This window comes from Buceros rhinoceros, unplaced genomic scaffold (assembly GCF_000710305.1).
Source record: "Buceros rhinoceros silvestris isolate BGI_N320 unplaced genomic scaffold, ASM71030v1 scaffold41888, whole genome shotgun sequence".
In the NCBI taxonomy this organism is placed as follows: Eukaryota; Metazoa; Chordata; class Aves; order Bucerotiformes; family Bucerotidae; genus Buceros; species Buceros rhinoceros.
In genome coordinates, this window is record NW_010429392.1 from 31,958 (window position 1) to 53,016 (window position 21,059).

Sequence of the window (21,059 nt, forward strand, 5' to 3'; positions counted from 1 at the left end):
CTTTCCCTGCCAGCTGTCTGCTGAAAAGGCACAGGCTTGTTCCTTGGCCCTAACAATGCAATTACAGCCCTGCAGATCGCACTGTTTGTGCATTAAGTACAGAGCCAAAACGAGGCGAATTGATCGTTTGACTTTTGGAGGAGCCATGTGATCTCTGCGTGCGGGTGATCCGGCATGCATCAGTGGGCAATGCTGCAGTACACGCCTGACGATGAACTTGCTCCACGCTAGCTCCCCTCCCCTGCCCGCTCCTATAATGGCAAAGACGTTGGAGCCTACCCCACGTTAACCCCCATCAGTCTACAAGAACAGGCTCATTTTTAGCTGCTCCCGTGCTAGGCTAAACTCAGAACTCACTCTGCCTTCTGAAACATGACTCAGGGCCACAACAAAGGCTTCCCTGCAGTGGGCCAAACTATGAAATTATTGTACCAGCGCTTCATGCTACAAGCTTCAGCACAAGAATTGGACATATTTTTTCAAACAACTTTTTCAATTCTTGCATTTGAAAAATACTGCAAACATATCTAGTTAATGTCATGTTAATGGTATTTGTATTCTCTGCCATCTGAGGGTGCTGCCACTGCAGGTACCTTCTTAAGCCTCATATTTGTCCCCATTTAGCACTAAAACCCACCAATGATTTGGATTCCAGACTGTTTCACATTTCAAGCACAGAAGATCCAAAGCACTTTGTAAGTGTAAGTCCAGTTTGTTTCATAACTCTTATCCTGGTGAACATTCCTTACAAGCTTAACGTGACAGGACTTGAATGAAGATCTCAACGCTGTAATTCTTTATGCAGAGCACCAATCACCAAACCAGCAAACGCTTGGGCTGGAACTACAGCATGTGACTCTACACAGAATATAGGTGTAGGGGAATTTTGATTAAGGGTATCAGGTCAAGCTCTGAATTTTAAAAGTTTTCTATTACATCTTCACTGCCTGTATACTGAGAGGATCATAGGATGATTCAGTTTAGAAGGGTCCTCAGGATTTCTCCACCCAAGCTCCTGCTCAAAGTAGGGTGCGTTATGAGGTCAGACCAGATATCTCAGGGCTTCATCTAGCCTGGTCTCAAAAACCTCCAAGGATGGAGCAACCTGTTCCACTTGTCTGTTGTCACTCCAAAAAAGTTCTTCCTTATAACCAGTTCAACCTGAGAAGGGGTTTCCAAGATCTGTTTCAGTATTACTCAACTCAGCTTCACAGATAATGCAATTTGCTTTCTCAAGATTTCAAATCCAGGGCTCCATAAAGTAGAAACACCTCCATCCAGCTCAGCAAATTTTGGAAAACATTCCTCATACCAAGATTTTATGTATCACCTGACTGACCATCCTTACTGCAGAGGCTGGATAACTGATCTCCAGAATACGCTTAGAGACCCTCAGCTATAAAGCAATTTATAAGTTAACTATTATATTATTATTCCTTCAAAATCTCTTTCGCATTTAAAAAAACCCAAGTGTAATTCTTTAATTTGTAGCTTCATTGACATGCAAAGTCATTTTGGGTGGTAAGACAGGCAGAAATGACAACCGGCCACAATGTTTGTAACTGAAGACTAAATAAGCCTGTTTACACGTAGTTTAACGCTCAAAAGAAACTCTGAACAGCTGAAATGCCTTATAAATAGCTCAGACCCAGAGGAAGTGCAAACGTCTGCATTGTGAATTGTAGATCTTAATTACAGACAATGGCTGGTACAGCAAGTAGCACAGAAAAAAAAAAGTGAAACAGTTGCACTGTTCATGGTTGGCAATAATTCTTCAGGAAAATATTTACTATCAATCAGTTATGAGAAAAGGGACTCTGCGCTCATAAAACAGCACGTTGCTTCTCATACCAGGACCATTTTGCTTCAGCATAATCTGAATTTAAACAGCTTGTTTCCTGCGGATATAATTTTGGAAATAAATAAAACAAGTCTATCAAAATCTGGAGAATGTGTATGGCGGGGCGAAGTGGGGGGAGCAGGAGTATCACATTTCTTTCTCAGTCATTTGCAAAGAGGTTATTAGACTGAGGGGAAGCTAAAGCATAAAGATTGTCTTGACCTAAAAAAAATATACAAAAATGAGAAACTCACAACTAAGATAAAAGTAGACATATTACTAAGAAAGGAAGGTCAAGGCTTTTAGATAAAACCTCAATGCTGTTTTCTGCTTGTGCTGTCTAAATACGGAGAATTCACAGTTTCAAAGCACTTTTTGAACATAAAGCAATCCCAGCAATGTCCCTGCAATACCTGCCATCCACACAACACTTTTTACTGAGAGAACACCTACAACAGAAGGGTCAGATGACATGGGTACATCTCCATTAGTCAGTGGCTGAGGCAGCATTTATTCAGTCTGCAATGGCCTCCGAAATTGTGTCCCAGAGAAAGGTATACCCAGGCCACAAAAGAGGACACTGATACCAAGGGATTTGGAGCTGGAAATTTGCCCACTGACAGCCCCTCTGCATCATTACACAGAAGGTTAATACTAAAAGTTAAGGTATGGAGGAACACATTTTCTCATTAAAACAGTGGAAATAGTATCAGAAACTAAATGTAGCTAGTCAAACAATATTTGTTCATGATTAAATTGCTCTAATTTCAATTTCAAGGGCTGGAAAGTTTTCAGAAGCACTGGAAAATTATGTATTATCTGAAGATATACTGACTTGGTGGTATATCACAAAAGAACTCTGAGCTGGTTGTGTTGTTCACACAAAGTAAATGCAGGGACACTCTCAGGACAGAGAAGCCATCAATCTGTGACATAAAGGGACTTAAGAGTACAAGAGGGACACTCTTCAGATCAATTTGTCCTACTGCCAACTGGAACATCCAGCCTGGAACCCTACATGTTTGTTTATTAAAGAGTATTCATGGCTTCTCCTTTCAATTCATATAAAAATTCTTAGCTTGACATTATTATTGTGCAGGTTATTTTTATTCTGAAAACTTGGAAGTAGCGATGCAGAAAAAATTGACAAAGGAAGCTAGATTTCAATTACCAGCTAATTCCACCACTCCGTGCTTTAGGTGAATCATCCTTGAACGTTAAATGTGTAGCTATAAGCTAAATACTATGCACCTTTGAAAGAAAATTTCACATAGCATACTTGAAGTGCCAAGCCCTGGTCCTGTGTTTCTGCCCAATTCTGTCCGCCTGTGCACTACGAACAGCTTGCAGAACATCACCACACGCTTAAGCAGGACTTTTCATCCAAGGGTCAAAAAAGCATCATACAGTTAAATTTCACGACATTCTGCAAGGAAATTATTATTCAGTTCCCTTTTTGAAGAGGAGCAAGAAAAGCAATCATGGCCGCAGAGGATAAAATCACAGGCTATAAACCCCTTCTAGATTCCTAGTTCAATACTGTAACTGCTGCAGCATGCACATTTGAAAGTATGATAAACAGCAATCAAAGATTCCCTAGAAGACACAACATGCTTAAAAGGTCCTGAAAAGTCCCTTGGCTTGCTGGGACTTTAAGAAGCAGGACCAGTTATTACATGTGGGAACCAAGGAGTGGCCTGAAACAGAAGTCCAATTTTTCAAGGGTGGTGTGCGTGACTGTATTTTCCTTCCTCCAATTTCACTTAGATGAAGATAAAGAGAACATCTCTCAGCTGCTGCTGAGTTCAGAACTAAGCAGAAACCTGAGGCTGCCGCATGCCATGTAGGAGGTGTCTTTGTGCTGTCTCTGGCAGGTACACCATAGGGCCTCATCTCTGGCACGTGTAGGAAAGAATGCAATGTGCAAAGTGAAACTGAGAACACTTCTTTACAAACCAGGTACAGAAGAACTGGAACTGACTGTAGGCATTAATAAAGAGTAAAGACTATCTAATGAATGCAGGAAACAGGTAATGACTGTAGAGATCTCTGTGAGATCAGCTGTACACCAGTCTCTTGCTGGGAAAGAAAAGCGCACTATGAATCAAAAGGGTATTTCCATAATTCAGGAAAAAGCAAAACCTAACCGACTCTAAGCAAACAGCAAAACTCAAACCTAATACAGCCCACACTGTGAAAGGGTGAAAAGGTAAGGTCTCTGAAAACAGGAATACATATAATCCATCCAAGCTAAGACTCAGCCAAGCAGGTTGGAGACACACCAGAGCATCCCTAACTGCACTGCAAATAGGAAGTGTGAAGGTCACCACAGAAAGTAACTGGTCTCGGGTGCAGAACAGAAGAGAAACTTGTTTGCACACCCAGGAGCATCACAAGATTCCTAGTGACACACCAGATGCCAGGGGACTTTAACTGAGCCCCTCTCTAATTGAGGATGAAGCACACACAAACACCATTATCTGGCCTGAAGATACTGGCTTACAAAATATGGAACAAACAATAGGAACAGATGCTCATTTGGCCAGATTTCAATAAGCCTCATTAAAACCAAACACCCTGTCCTTGGAGCCCAGGTTCACGCTACATTTCTACCTTATTTAAGCACCTAGCACCGATTCCTGAGAAAGCTGTTCATTTGTGGCTGCACACCAGTAGTATCCTAAAAGGGAATTCTCTCACAGACTTTTTTTGGTTTCTAAAGAACCAAGCAGGAGGAGTTTATATATACATATATGTATGTATGTGTGTGTGTACGCACATTAGAGACTGCATTTCCTATTTAAAAACACTGTTGATCACTCAAAGTGACAGGCAAAAAGATGCCAAAAGATTAACTGAAAAACTCACAAGGACGGAAGAAAACTGATGTTACAGATCATAGAATCACAGAACGGTTTGGGTTGGAAGGGACCTTTAAAGGTGATCTAGTTCCAACTCCCTTGCAGTGAGCAGTGACACCTTCCACTAGACCAGGCTGCTCAAAGCCCTACCCAACCTGGCTTTGAACACTTCCAGGGATGGGGCATCCACAGCTTCTCTGGGCAGCCTGCTCAGTGTCTTGCCACCCTCACAGTGAAGAACTTCTTCCTGGTATCTAATCTACAACTACCTTCTTTCAGTTTAAAACCATTACCCCTTGTCCTATCACTACACTCGTGATAAAGAGCCCCTCTCCATCTTTCCTGAAGGCCCCCTTTAGGTACTGGAAGGCTGCAATAAGGTCTCCCTGGAGCCTTCTCTTCTCCAGACTGAACAACCCCAACTCTGTCAGCTTCTCCTCCAGCCCCCTATCATTCTCTGGACCTGCTCTAGCAGATCCACATCTTTCTTATGCTGGGGGCCCCAAAGCTGGATGCAGCATTCCAGGTGGAGTCTCACAAGAATGGAGTGAACACAGTACTGAACACAGGTTAAACAGATGACATCTGTGCATCACAGTATATAATATTTAATTTAAGATCCCAGATCTTCAGTCAAAACATGCATGCACTTGAAACAAATTCTACTTCTCCTTCTTTGCTTCTACCCAAATACGCCCAAATCTCATCAGTGGAGTTTCAGAGGACAAATACCAGAAAAACAGGGCTAAGAACGATAAACAAAAGTTAATCAGAACATTATATTCTAGTTTTATTTTTAGGTGTCTGAAGAAAACAAGATAACCTGCAGGTCTGCAAAAGCCACTGAGCACCTGGGTGCACAGGCAGCATGACATTGTATAGAAAAGACAGCAGACGAGGTTTTCTAACAAACACAGACTTACTTGAGCAGTCAAAGAGTGGTCCTATGCTACTTCCCATACTTGAAAATGCATGTCCTGTTTAGTATAAACTCCTTTCCCCTCCATTTTAGGAAGGATGCAAGTTGATAGGTTGGTAATTTACATCTGGATGTCCTGTAAAGAAGCACTCCTTCACAAAAGAGTTTGATGGATGGACAGTGCTTCAGTCTGAAGGAAGATATCCCAATATTGATGTGTGTGGCCTCAAGGGAAACTGCATTTCATTCTTTGAACAAACTTTAGAACATCAAGCACATGATCAGTAAATGGCAGTAATACAGTCAGCAGAATATTTTTTTGCAAGTAGGTGCAGAATCAGGAAATCTGTTTTCAAAAGAGGCAACATCTCTTACGCACCGACCGACACATCTGACAAGCATGTGATAATGATGACTGCAGCTCCCAGTCTGGGCTGATACTGCACTGCAAAATCAGAAGAGGTAAATCATGATTTCAAAAGCAATCCTTTTTGTCTTTCACTGCCAGTTTATAAAAAAAAATTGAAAACCCTACAATACTTTTGGAGAAGTGCTGCAGATAAAGAAGCTTGTGGTTACCCTTTCCAGTATTCATCCTCTTGACAAAATGTTTTAAAGGCCAAGGGTGTAAGACGCATCAATCATGGAGGATAAAACTTGCTATGTACTCGCAGGAGAAGGCCTCTGAACTCCTTAATTCCCATTTAACACCTTCACCTAGGGACCATTTAACAGTTGTGCCATTTGCCTATGCCTCCACTGAGCCATCTGTGTTTAGCTAACTGGATGTATAAATGCGTCAACTTCTGGAATTTGAAAGACAAGTTTTCTTAGAACATATTTCATTCTCTTGTGTAGCTGGGAAGGCAAAGGAAAGGAGTACAAGAGCCAGGCAAGCTAGTACTACAGGAGTTATATCCCCAGAAAAGCTCTTATGGTTTTTATATACACACACATATATATATATAAAAGCCTGTGTATGTGCATCTATATATGTACATACATGCTTTTTTCATATATGTATATATATGAGATGGCAGATTGTCCTACAGCATAGAGACACCACAATTAAAAACATTCGCTTTTTCACCTCAGGGTGATGGTTCCTAATTCATTCTCAATAACATGACATAAGTCTTGCTGTTCCTGCCTTGAGCAATACCCACACCTCTTACCACGATCCCACTGAAAATGTAATTTGAGGAGAGTTTATTATTTAGGGCATTAGGATGTTAAAGGTATATCATTTCATTTAAATGAGGCATCACTTAAATTAGCTGTAGTTCTTGCACACCCTTGCTCCACTATAAGACGATCAGGTCAAATAAGATGTTATAAAGCAGATGGGGCAGCATGGGTTTATGCTGGTTAGCTTGCTGTGAGCTGCTTCATGGCATCAGAATGATGCTGTATGACGATATAACTCAGCAAGAACTGCACTGGCGCCTTGCTTGAAGAGTTTCACCCACTCTGTATCATAAAGCGCCTTAGGAAGCAGCGTGCAATACCAATCACCTTAAGAATGGAGGTGTTGGCATTAAACATTAGCACTTTATACCAAGATTGGTCGCTTCTCTCAGAAGTGCTTCTCCAGTGGAAAGTAACCTGGAATGTCAAGCACAGTTTATGAGTGCTAAGCCACCTGCAAGCACGAGAACAAACTTTTATGATGGCCAATTCCCTGACAGGAATCAAAAGAAATGGGACATCCAGATTTTACCAGCAAAATCCCAGCAAAGATGTAGCTGGGAAATTATCTTAAAGGTCAATACAAAAGTACCCCTTGGAGGGACAAGTCACCTTTAACAACCATTCAAAGTATGAAAAAAGAAAGGACTTTAAGAAGATCAAGGAATAAATAACCGAAAGAGAAAACAGGCTTTTGAGTGGTCAGGTTTGTGGTGACAGAGGAGCAACAAAATGCCAGCTGGTTTTGGTAACAGATGGCTGCGTGCACTGTTCTGTCCTGCATGCCCATTCTCAACTTCCTCTCAGTGGAAATACGAAGCTTATATGAGGCTAAACGCATCCTCCACGCAGCCTTTCTATACATATTGCATCACGATTCAAAGGTTTTCCATTCAGACAGCCCTACATGTACGTTGTTTTAGTCAAGTTACGCTGAATTTTAAGAAAAGAGGGTGGCTAACGGCATCTCATCTTTTCTAATCACATCTACTATAATTCTCAAGGAATGACTTCTCTCTGATGGACTAATACAGCCTTTTTCTTACCATTCTGACTGCTCTATCTCCCTCCTCCCCTTCCCTTTAAATACAGCACTCACTGTATTTTAATTGAAAGGTCTTTCTTTTTGCATCTCCCCTCTGATAGCTAAGAAAGGGAACTATGATACAAAGAGCTCTCATGCAGCATTTTTAGCATGTATCTGGACATTTACCATTTGAAGTTGCCACAGCTAATTACGTGGCAGGCATAGGTCATCCCATCAAAAAAGCCCATTATTTGTACAGCAGAATGAACCCTTCAGTCTTAGACAGCTCAAGACTCAAGTAATCGTCTCCACAGAGAAAAAGAGCAAGTCTGAAATCTCTCACTGATGAACAGAGAAGCCTACCCAAATTATATGCTTTCTGTTTAAATGATTTTTCTGTCTGTATTTTAAAATAATTTTTAACAAGAACTTTTCTTTGATTAACAATGAACAATCTGCTAAACTCCCCCCCAAAAGCAAAGCCATTCTATCACTTACTTTGGCCACACAATTTTCAGTCTTCATAGCAGTGCTTCCTAGACATACTGTTTCCTGGTTTAAGCACAGTCTGGCACAGCTGTTGTAGGTCTGCAGAAAGATTAAAATGCTTATGAATAGAAGAACATGATTTTCTTTCAGGCACCACATTTTTGGCACAGGAACCCACAACTCTACTACATTTCCTTTTTCCTAAGGTGTAAACGTTTTGAACCTAAATAAAATAGTTCACATCAAAAGCCTACGCTCAGGGCACGCATGTCCTCTGAGAAGCTATGTACAATTTTATAGTTCTGCAATACAGAGGAAAAAAAATATTTTTCTCCTCTTTTTCCTATGAAAAAGGAAAAAAATATCTGATCTCAGCTGTATGGACTTGCACAAAATGCTGCATAATGGAACTACTAAAGCAAGGTGATTGCCATGCACTAATTATCACAACGTACATCAAATGTTAATAAACATCTCCTGTCTTTATCAGGTAAAAATACATGGGATACAAAAGTTATAATCAGATGGGAGCAAATGCAGACCACACGGCACTTGTCATATTTAATCTTCCCAATTTTGGAGAGCTTTTTCTCTTAAAGTAGAATGTCTTTTTTCTTTAACTCATACACCGTCCTGCCCAGGGGACCGTCAGTTGCAGCTGCAGACTTTGGAGCCTTTGCAGAACACATTACTCACAGCCTCTCCCTTTTTTAAGAGCAGCATATGAACAGTACTTTTTTAAGTGTGCTTAAAATTATACTTTGGTTGATTTGGCTATTTAAACTAAGATGCCTGAAGAACTCAGGAGTTTAATGTAGGCTTCCTCTCTCCACTTTCAACACCTTTTTAATTACTGCTTGATGAAGCTCACATTTTCTGGTAGTAGTAGGAGTATAGTAGCAGCTAAGAGCTCCAGTATTGGATTAACACCCTAGCGCCTGTCGCCATGTACAGAAAACTGCTCCCAAGCAAAAGTGGCAGCCCAAAAGCAAATACAAACTTGCTTTGTTGCAAGAGTAGTAAGTGCACCGCAGAGATGTTGCTACCTCAAATAGTTGTGCGGGGAAAACCCAAGAAGCCTGTTGAAAGAGAATGAAATTAAACTTACTACAAAGACATTTCCAAGAGCACTAAGTAAAACATACTAACATTCATGATATTTTTAAGATTGCCTTAAGGGAAGGATGTACAAAGATTTGTAGTGAGCTGCCTGTCAGCTCTCTCCCTGTAATATTTGCTGGCCATCTCTGAAGATCCTTCCAGGACTTGCTATGGTTTTCTATTTGTTTGATTTGAAACTAATTCAACACCAAACCTGCCATAGGTTACAAAACTTGCAGGCAACATTGGCATGCTAAGGGCTCCTAAACCTCTCCCTCTGCTCCAAAGCTATGTCATCAGAGCCAGACTCCCTCAGCGTCAAGTACCCACAAATGTTCTCCCCTTTTTGCCCCTCTGCCACAGGCTTGACACTGCAAGACATAGTCAGAAGCAACACACGAGCCAGCAGAGGAACATACTGCAAAGGATGTCAGAGGCAAGAACACCAAGAGATTGAAAGGGGGTTATGCTGAGCAAGAGGTGACATGTCCACAAACCCAGTGCTCCTAACAGTTTCCAGCCCAGCACCAACTGATGGGAACTGAGTGTTCACAGTCAGTTTATAACATTATTCACCTACATTCATACGATCCTCATAAACACTCCTTACTGCCCACAACTGGAAATCAGTCTACTGGCTCAGGTGGATCTGTACCGGTCCAGCACAGTACATGCACTCCTGGGGAAATTCAGGAAACCACAGTCCTTTCTACCTTACTTCTTCACATATCCCTTTATGGTAACAAAAAGGAGCACAGAAGCTCTATCTTCTCCATTGCTTCAGCATTTCATGTTTTATTTCTCAGACAGCTCTCTAACCATAAAACAACCAGTGACAGACAGGAATGTAGAATATCCTGGCTCCAGCAGATCTCCTTACAAGTCGTATCATTGACAGCTGCTGACTAGCAGCCAGCTAGAAATTCCTGACTCTTGATCCGGAAGGAGAAACTGAAAAATTGAAACACACGAATCCTTTCAAAGTGTCATGCAGATGAACAGAGTGCATCCTTCAGCAGGGGAGGTTCAGATTCAAACTGGGATTAGGCCACAAGCAAACAGAAGTTTGGTGGACTCAGCTTAGCCTCTTGCAAATATTTGCCAACATCATAAACCCATCACCCTGGTATGCACAGAACTCTCTCTTCAGAATAAAGATCAGAATGGCATAAACTATTCTAAATGCAACTTAGATGTAGCAGCGCAACTGGTGGACAGAAGGTTGACACCATCTGTTGACCACACTGAGTTCAGACAATACCGTGCAAACTTCATTTTATAAGCATGTTAGTTAAATTCAACCAGATTCTGAAGGTGAAAGCCCATGAAGAGTTGACAAGATTCTTTGTTCAATAGTTACATTTGTGTAATTTAACCCATCTACTCTGTAAATCTGCAATTCCTTCCATTTGCAGTTTCATTCCTACAATTCCAGTAGCAGTATTTCTGCACAACTTATCAGCTTATACCGTAAATTTTATGAGGAGCCCTGACTCAAAGAAAGATACCACTAACTCCACTTTGCAGATTAAAATGCTCGGCCACAAAAACATTTAGTGAAAGCAACAAGGAAGCGTGTGGCTCCGTGAACTGAACCATGAACAGAACTCAGACCTTGTCAGTCTTTTTCCTCACAAGACAGGTATGCACAAACCTTAGTAGAAGCCAGCTTTTTAAAAGCCGGGCTTACAACAGGCTTTCTCTCACATTTATAAATGGGAAAGAGCACACAATCCAAACACACAACGTGAAATACTAAATGCTAAATCTAAAAACCACAGGACTTTCTGAGGAGGAATGAAGCTCATTACATCACTATTCAAAAGTTGTGTACGTGTCAGAATGTAGATACAAATAATCATCTATATTCTATCGATACCTTTCTGCCCTTTGACAACATGCCAACACTACTTAAACCCCTCCTTCCCAATCTTTTCAGCCACAGACAGGAGAGAAGAACATGCTTTTACTCTGTGAATCAACTTTTAAACACAGTCATTTGATTATGTAAAGATCTATATAAGTGCCAAAATACCAGACAACCATTTAGTCCTCCAGCAGCTCTTTGTTTCTCAGTAACAGTAGTGCAGGGAAAAAAAGAAAATTAAAAGGAGTATGTATAATGGATTCAAGCCATCAGGATGCAGATTTGAGAACAAAACGTGATCTTGAGTTCAAAGTCCATTTGCAAATTTACAAAGTACTTCTGTTCTTATTTTCACATTCTCACTCAAGATTGCATTATTAGCCTTGCGGGATGAATTAGAAAGAGTAAAGAAGATTCATGCGCACATTCTACAATGTGTTTAAACAGGTTTAAAGCAAAAAATGCAGAAGAAAGCCTAGTTCTCCCTTAAAGTCCAGAGGGGAAAGAAGTAATGTCATTCTGCTTAATAGCTCTCAATGGAAATGTATTGATAATGTCACAAAGAAGCCATACCTGGCTCACAAAGTCAAGTCTTAAGAAGCTGCTAGAATTTACTGTGAAGGTAGGACCATAGGGTTGCCTTCTAATGTTTCTCTGTAGGCAGCAGTTACTGGCTACTGTGAGACATGAGATTACTGCTGGACATGGAGAATCGATTTCATCTGATATTGCCGTATTTGTGTTTGTACCCTAGCGGTTACTAATGAACACACCTAGCTGAAAGCAGAACGAATGCCACACCATCAATGCAGAGCCCTATATTTTAGGTGAAACATTTGATGGTGTCTCACGCTACACTGCAACATCAAAGTGTCTCCTTTCATTCGTTCCAATGCCTATGGGAACACTGACTAACCTGGACAGAACCCAAGAAAATCAAAACCAGAACCAAGCCTCAGAGAAAAAAATTTCACAAGTCCACCTTTAAAGCTCAAGCCTTTTATGAATCTCATCTAATTTGCACCAAAACTGTTCAAGTTTCTCCTCACCTTTCATCAAAATAGGAGGTTTCTTCAATACAGAAAAGCGATCTGAAATGGTAGCCTGGATCAATGCCACAGGCAGACAGTGTTGTGCTGGAGTGCTTAATATGCTTTTATACTGCATATAAAGCACACAAACATAAACCAGTTTGTTGAAAACTACCTTCTTTGTGGAAGATGGCTGTAATTCTGAACAAGTTTTCAATTTTCACACTGCTGCTAGGGTAAAGCATTTTAAAGAGTTTAATTTTTACAGTGGCTTCAATGACATGAGATTATCTAACAAAGTAATGGTTAATCAATAGAGGGTTTAGTTGTCAGGTGAAACATATAACACACTAAAAAGGATTGATTGTGAGGCTCCTCCTTATTTACTGGGAGGTATATATTTAAAATGACACAAACTTGTTACCAAGCTGCATTCCTTTAACCTTGCAAAAGCCGTTTCAGGAGAGTGTTAAGCAGCCCTATAGCAAAACGAGTGCTAACGAAAAAAACAAAAAACAAACTCTACAAATATATGGGAGCACCAAATCATGTCAGAAGCAGGGGAACCACAAAGCTGCACTCACTCTCAGCCAAAGGCTTAAAATGCCATAGAGACGCTAGACTATGGTTCACTAAAGATAGAGCTCTATCTGCTCATTCCGTAAGTGTCTTTGGTTACATTTTTCTTTTTAAAGAAAGTATGATCCTGCTCTTTGACACAAACACGTAAACATTTCTGCTCTTGTCCACAGAGCTCTGGATGAATGCCGAATGCCAACCTGAAGCCTCAAACTCCAGGCAGAAGTGTGTGCGTGTGTGTGTGTGCGTGTGTGTGTGTGTGTGCGGGTATGCGCAGCTTTTCTGCCAACTGAAATCCATTTCTTTGGTCATTTATTCCGAGAATCCCCAGTCCCTGAACAAAACTCCACTTTTTAATAGAAGCTGCAACCCGGGAGCTCAATAAGATTTCCCCCCCAATAGGTAATAATTACATGATTTATCAGAGAAAGATAACACTAATAAAAACACAGCAAAAAGACAAAACCCATACCCTCCCTTCAAGTCATTTTCAGGGAAAAGATTATTAAACTGTTCTTTTTGAACAAGGGCTTTTGTAGCTAAGCACAAATTGCCAAACACTTAGAAAAAAAGTTATTAGACTCAGAAGAATTCAGCAGAAGTGGGAAGTTATATAAACAAATCACTCCAGCAGATTTGGAAAGATCGCTTTCATCTTACTTAGAGTCTTAGGAGACTTGCATTAATTACCCTTTAAAGGTCTTTCACATGGACTATTTAAAACAAATGCAATTTATTTATTTATTTCAAATGAGGTGCTTCTTCTGAAAGAATTAAGTAATCTCAACAAATTTAAAAACGTTTTTATAAACAGGTAATTAAAAAGAAGACTCGAATTAAGTCAAGCTGTAAGACATTACCCAGGATTCGCAGCGATTATTTCCTTAAGACGTCATTTTTGTTATCCCTAGCCCAGCCTTGGGAAGGGTAGTCTCCACGGAAAGCCGTAAGACAAAATAAAGACTAGCCAAACAAAAAACTAGATCATTTACAGGATTTTCCCTAAAGCACAGTTTGTCATATTGCAATTACACCTTGCCGACTGTGAAAGCCAGAGTCCTTAATATTGCCACTAGAGGGAAGACGTGTCTCAACACATGGCGATGGTAGTTGGGGAGTGGGTTTTCTTGAGCAATTACCATAACAAAGCTCCCTTGGCTGTGTGTACCTTCTAATTACTCAGTACAATTAAAATGACTTACCTAAAACAAACAGAGAAAAAAAAAAAGCCCCTAAAACAAAAAACCTCAAGACAATACAAACAAAAAGCTTTACTCTGATCTGCCTGTTATCTGAAATTATATTAAGGCTGAAGACCTTTCTTCCTTGTCCATCAATGCACCGGGGGGGGGTGGGGAACAAAAAAAAGAGTATGCCACAATGCTCCAGCACCATGGGGTTGTTCAGCGATGTAAAAGCATTAAAACAAACAAAAACAAAGAGCAAGGAGAACTAGATCTCTTGTTAAAGAAAAGAAGAAAAAAAAAGAAAGAGGAAATGTCGTGGTATTTAGCCATCTGGTAGCTGCTTGAAAACAAATTGTCCTCAAAAGAGCAGAAATACAGTATGTCTTCTCTCAGTTCACTGACTTACGAATCAGACTCTTTTTTCTTTTTTTTTTTAATACAGGCATGGTAACATTAGACTTCTGTGCTGCTGCTGCTTTCACTTCCCTCTTGTCCCACTGTGCAAAGATAACCATGGTCATCCCAATCAGATCCGGTTATTCCAACTTCGATGCATTATTCACAGTCTTTCAGGATACATCTTGTTGGGCCCATTGTTCAAAATCCCTCAGGATTTTTTACTCCTGACAGCTACTTGCTGATTTCTAAACCCTTAAATCTTTAATTTTATAAGGCACATCATTAAAGGAAGATGGCAGCCAAGTGATTTTTCTTTCCATTGACAATTTGTGACATTTTTCCAGCAGCGTGCAAGGTGTTGAAAACCTGGCAGCTGTTACCTCCCGGGATGAAGCTCCTTTTTTATCCTCCCTTGACAGTTTAACTCAATGGGTCAGCACCTTTAAAGACTGCAAAGTACCACTGAAGTGGATGGAGGCTTGAATTACTGCTCCCTCCCTAATCAATGTAAACCCTCACTGCAGGTGAAACTCTTCATCTATAGAGGTGCATGGGGGAGGAAAATGTAAGGCCCTGAGCCAGATGGTTTTCATCTTGTTTTTTAAAGAAGAAAGGAACAAGCTAACAAGGGGACAGCTACTTTGTTAGCTTCTTGGCCTCTCTCATGGCTTTGGATCCCCAGGGTTCCAGCCACACAAGAGAAAGAATACAGAAAAACATAAACACTTAAAGAAATATAACTCAGGGGCTGGCAACACGCTGCTTTCAAAGAGTTGAGAGCCCTGTTCAGCGCTTTATTTATCACTGCCCACGTTCTTCGGATGGTAAGTGGACATGGACACAAAGGGCAGGGGGGAGCAGACAACACTTGCAATTTACTCAATTATAGAGGAATGCAGCAATGCAGCAGGGTGACAGATTCCTATTAGCACTAATGCTGAAAGAGCCCAGTGGCCTTTCTGCCACAAGGCAGCATTCCCATTGTAACTTTGACTCCCGCACAACCTGCCTTGGCTAGTTTCTTAACATGCATTAAGTGTCACAGAGGAATGAAAATGAATTTTTTGTTGTTATTTGAGAATAAAGAAAAAATTAAACAAAAAGAATAATCTTAACAATAAGACTAAGGCTTTACTTCTACCAGTTTCACGAGGCTTTTCAACTAGCAGCTCCTTACTAGCAAGCATTAACAGCTTAAAAGATGAGCTTCCAGGGTAACTTTATAGACAAGGTACATCCTGCCCAGCCAGCTCTCCAACAGAAAGCAAATTTGAACTGCAGCATTTTCCCAGAAGGGAGCAAGTGAGGAAGCTGAAGGACCCTCGCTCCCTCCCTACCACATAACCTTCCTCAACAGCTGAAAAGAAGGAGGGGAGAGGAGAAATACACCTGGAGAAGAGCCCTAAGCAGTGGCCTGAGGCTACCAGCTGGAAGTTAGCAGTTGACAGGTGCTGCTTTTTGTCATTGCTTTGCTATACCTTCTTTAACTGCTTTCTGCTTCTTATGGTTTGCTCCAGTATCAGCTTTAAACTTCTAAGATCAGATTGCACCTATTTTGACTTTGAAATAGTGCCTAGAGCATGTTTTAGGTGCTACCCGTAATTTTACAAAATTATCTCAAATCCGTAAGAGTGTATTGAGGTAATACTCTGTGCCAAAACAGTAAGAAGGAAAATTATTGAAATGCTAAGGGGCCTGTTTGAATGGGGTAACAGACAGGGATTTTTTTTCCCCCGGACTTCCATCTGGAAGCTAACAGAAAGACAGCAGAGTCCAACGTGAGGTTTGCAGGAGGTATGGTGCGGCAGCCTCGCTGCTGCCAGCATTTCCCCACAAGGCACCTTCACCCCCAGACAAACCACAGCGGCAAAAGGCACTTCATTACTGCTGCACCAAAGACAAGGGAGGTAGGGTTTTAAACAACCTACATTGTGCACGTCGTCTTTAAAAACCAGCGGGGTAATCAAGTTCAGGGCAGCCCCGGACAGCTGCCCTGTGACCTATTCATGTTGACCCCCACTATTCATCACTTTTCTTAGGACTATGAGGGCAAGCTCCTGGGGAGTGACCACCACAATAGACAGATACGAGCCAACAATAATACGGTTCCTGCAAAAAAAAAACAGATGGCACTGCAATAAATTTACAAATCTGCATTCATGGCTCTGTTAAAAACACCCAGAAGCTAAAAGGCTGGAGGGGCCCCTAGAGAGTTTCCCCTTCCCCATTTCTAAAGGCCGTCTTTCTACCAAAGACTATTGAGCTCATGTTCTTCATAAATGAAGAATGGAGACATAGCCCTTAAAATAACAAATGCCTGACCTAATCAATCTAGTGTTTGGGTCTAGCGCTAAATGATAGGCACTGAAAACTAATTATGTTTTTTGGCAAGGAAGTTGAATTAAAATGGAAACACACAGGTTAAAAAGCCACTGAAGCATTCGCGAGTCCCTTTGAAAGGGCAGCATGCACGCACACACACACACGCTCACATGCAGGGCTTGAAACAGGAACCTGATTCAATAACTCATGCATTTATTTTTAAAATGAATCAGATTAGTCCCATGTGTGACCTGCCGGTCCATCTGTATGAGCTGGACTTAATGGGCACTCTTCTCACGCTTACTTCAGTTTGAAGTATGAGAGAGATAAATTTAGTTTAATTTTCAACAGATCAAGCTATCCATTTTCAAGAGAACAGATTGTTCCCATGGGTCACCTGCCGGTCCATCTGTATGAGCTGGACTTAATGGGCACTCTTCTCACGCTTACTTCAGTTTGAAGTATGAGAGAGATAAATTTAGTTTAATTTTCAACAGATCAAGCTATCCATTTTCCAAATGGACCATCTGGATCAGCCTATTAAAATTAATTTATAACTTTGCAGTGTGAAAATTCGTTTGTTAGCTTAAATAAAGTTGCCAAAAACTTTTGCCACTTGTCACTGTTTTTTCTGAAGTCTGTTTTCATACTATGATTTTCAGTTTACCATTTCAAAATTTTATTTTGTCATATCAAGCACTCAACAAGAATCGAGCGTTTGCATCCTTACTTCCAAGTCAGCCATAGGCTAGATCTTTTCACTGTTCCAGCTAAGTGTCAAGTTCATTGTTTTTTTGTTTCCTTTTCCAGTGCTAATCTCCATGTCTCTTCTGCCTTGCTGCCCCTCATGCACCTCAGAGTGGCTGTGCCTCCTGCTTCCACCATGCCAAGGACACAGCTCCTTGTTGAGGCTTCTGAAGACATCCTTCTCCAAAAAGCACTTTAATCAACAGAAGAATATTTCTTCTAGTAAGAGGCCCATAGCACTGAGCAATGGGTGTCTTCAGCCCGTGCTTACAACTTCAGATGCTTAAGTAACCACTACACCTCCTTATTACCTCCACCTTCTGGTATGTCTGTTCCTAAAACCCATCTGAGAAAACATTTATAGCTAAGGCTGCATACCAGCATGGCAAACAAGGCAAGAAAAGGTAATGCACCTTTACTTAAGCTTGTCAGCAGCTGAACGTGTCAAGACATCATACTTCTCCTGAAGTGGTCTGATGCACCTCATTAATTTTCTAAAACTAATCAAAAAGTACTAAGTAAGCAGGCACTTTGACTGGGAAGACCATTTAAGTAGACTTCTCCTCCACCCCTTCACACACATTCAATTCCTCTGTGCATGTAGGTCCACGCTCCCCAAAAATGAAATTTTAACAGTGATGTCTTAAGGTAGGACAGAAAATATGAAACTGGACACTCAACATTTACCAAGTCAGCATCTTTTCACTAAGGTGGAAAGCACTTTTTGTGTATTATTGCTTTGACAGCATTTGCAGGTCAGATCTTTTTGGTTTTACAAAGCATGGATAGATGTAAGATGGGGTAACCACTCTGCGTACCTCCCTGTAGGAGATGCAGGTCTTTCCAGTAAGTATCACTCTACTCATTGATATGGGCACACGGCTGCATATGCATCCGATTTCCGACACTTGAGCTGGAAAACTCCCCACTGCTGCTTGTCTACCACTAACAGAGAAAAAGAGCAATCCGAGCTTTCAAAATGCTCAGACAGCTTTAGTTACGCCTACACGAAGAACCAAAATTCCTTGTACAACAGACATAGAATTATGGTGAATCACCTCCCATGATCTAGACAAGAGGGCAGCTGCTTTAAGACTGAGACTACATCCTGAGCTTGTCCACGAACACTGTTCTCAACACAAAAGGCCCCAGAAAGCAACCAGAAAACCAAAGGATTTTGTCCTGCACCTGTCACTGTAAAGACTGGACACAAAGATGAAGACTGATAAAACATCTCAACAACATCCCAAAACACAGCTAACCATCTTCGACATAAACAATGTCCAAGTGAATTATTTATAATATGAATTATTTGGACAGTACAAGTGGTTTTTTTACGTGTATTCTTGATATCTAGTCCCCTTGGTTATGATGAATTTTGAGCCTGTAGGAAAGGCAGCTTTCCCTGGACACTAAGAATACTTCTGCAGATTGAAATATAACAGAAGGGAAACTCAACTCAAAAATCTATACCTTTTTAATCTGTATAACACTGCTCGTGAATACTTATCTTCTCCTTAATAAATAATCATGACGAAGGACTCAGTGCTTGAGAAGGCACACAAAACAGGTAACTCACATTCCTTTTGACTTAACGCCTCTTACTATGAAGGTTTTCTTGGGGGAGAGACACACACCTTTTCTTGTTGAACCTGAATGCTTGTCATCAATAAGAGAACTCTAAGATGAAAATAAACCAGGTTTCTGTTGTGCTAGTGACCTTGTTGGCTCCCTTGATTATGCAGTAGGGACCTAGTAGCTTTGTCCTCTTGCTCTCACTCTCCTTGCTTGTTGCTGAATCCCAGAAAGATTTTAAGTTTTGTGTAACATATTTAATCAATTCTACAAAGTAATCTTTCTCCGCAGTATCTGGGATCTCACTCATTTTCCCAGCATACTGCCTCTTGTCTAACAGACTTACATGGACTATGACTTAGCCACAGGTAGTCCTTCACATGACACCTACTCCCACAAAATCAGACACTGCTAACAAAATACATTATTTAAAATAAAAACATAAAAAACCTCCTACCCCCAAAAAACCGACTCTGAGCACAAGCACCCTATCAGAAAGGTATTTCCTCCATTACTATGGTTCTGACCTACAACTTCTCTTGGAAATAGCAGCAGTGGGGTAGCGTAGTACCACCCAATTCCTCAGCCTGAGACTGCTGCTCCTGTGGCTGAAATGAAGAAGGAAATGTGCCAGTTCCTCAGCTGTTGCAAAGTGTGGCCTGGGGTATTCACTTAAGTCACGTTCATCAATGGTTTTACTCTGATACACCATGCAGCAATCTTGGGCAGCTGAGGGACGTACATATTTTTGCTTCTGCTGCCTGAAGGCTGCAATGAGGAGAAAGAACAAGGTGAAAAAGCATCTCAAATCACTAAATCCAACTTAAATCCTCCAAAAATCACAAGTCAGACTCCCTTTGTTGACCATGGGGATTAAAAAAGTGATTCTTCTGAACTGTTAAGAAATTTGCTTTACCATATATAAAAGACAAAGAGATTATGTTTTATCAGACCACCCTTTCTCCTTTCTACCCATTAATTTATACGGGCGTAGAAGAAACAAGAACAGGTCGTTTTTCAGGTTATTAACCTGAACACCACCTCCACGAAAATTTACCTTCAAGGGCAATGAAAAGCTTAATTGTTGTAGAACACTCTGAGACTCTTTATATGAAGCAAAATACACTACAAACAAGACAGCAACAATTTCAGAAGAAAAGGCTGAAGAAGTCTTGATGAGCATCAAATGGATGAAGGTAAAACTAGAGAGTCACCTCTTATCGTGCTATACAGAAGTCTAGATTTCTTTAGAAAGAGTCATCAAAGTCTCCTGAAAGCTAAATCTTTGTGTCTGATTTTCCTGGGTACAAAGTGACTTGTTCAGACTTTAAAGGAGAAAGAAAGGATTTCCATGAGCACAAGACAGACTTCAGCTTCCAAAAGCATTTAAGGATTCAAACAGCTAGAAAGTTTTATTGCATTTTTAAAGAGACTGATCACATACCTGTCTAAGTGAATTCTTCTCAGGAATGATCTTCCTAGGGGGCTCATCATTATTACAGTCTTCTCTCTCAGAGGAATTCTGTGAAAGAAAGTAAGCTTTAATTCAGTTCTTATCCCTAATATTACTCTGTGAGGAGAAAAGAAACAGAATACTTGTACTACACAGGCTGTAGTATTTTACACATACAAATACCGGAGGCTAACTTCTACTTTTAAACCAAACAGCTTATTATGGCAGAGAAAGAATTTCTCCTCCTCAATGCAACAATGCACCACTGCGTAGGTATCTATCGAAGAAGCCTGTGCTTTGAGGATCTGTTCTGAAACTGCTGGTAATGGCCACTTTGAAAAGCTGAAATGGTGGTTGAATCAGCATGCCAAAACCAGTGCTCCTGAACTCTCCAGAATAACTATTTAAAACAGCAGAACCTGTTGAAAACAGGTTGTTAATGGGTTGTTAAGGGTCGAGGTCCCGAGGTAATAA

The 21,059-nt window shown here is 40.8% G+C and overlaps 1 protein-coding gene across 1 annotated transcript in view; it reads right to left on the reverse strand.

Moving 5' to 3' along the window:
- Nucleotides 1–20,657, reverse strand: part of LOC104499149 (F-box/WD repeat-containing protein 1A-like) — a gene marked incomplete at its 3' end in the record, with an annotated part of 49,587 nt that extends 28,930 nt beyond the window's left edge. Inside the window, exons 1-2 of the mRNA XM_010142616.1 lie at nt 20,577–20,657; nt 8,334–8,423 (exon numbers count right to left, since the gene is read on the reverse strand). Of these exons, the coding sequence (XP_010140918.1) occupies nt 8,334–8,360 (27 nt within the window). The remainder of the gene's footprint in view (nt 1–8,333; nt 8,424–20,576) is intronic.
- Nucleotides 20,658–21,059: the final 402 nt, after the last annotated feature.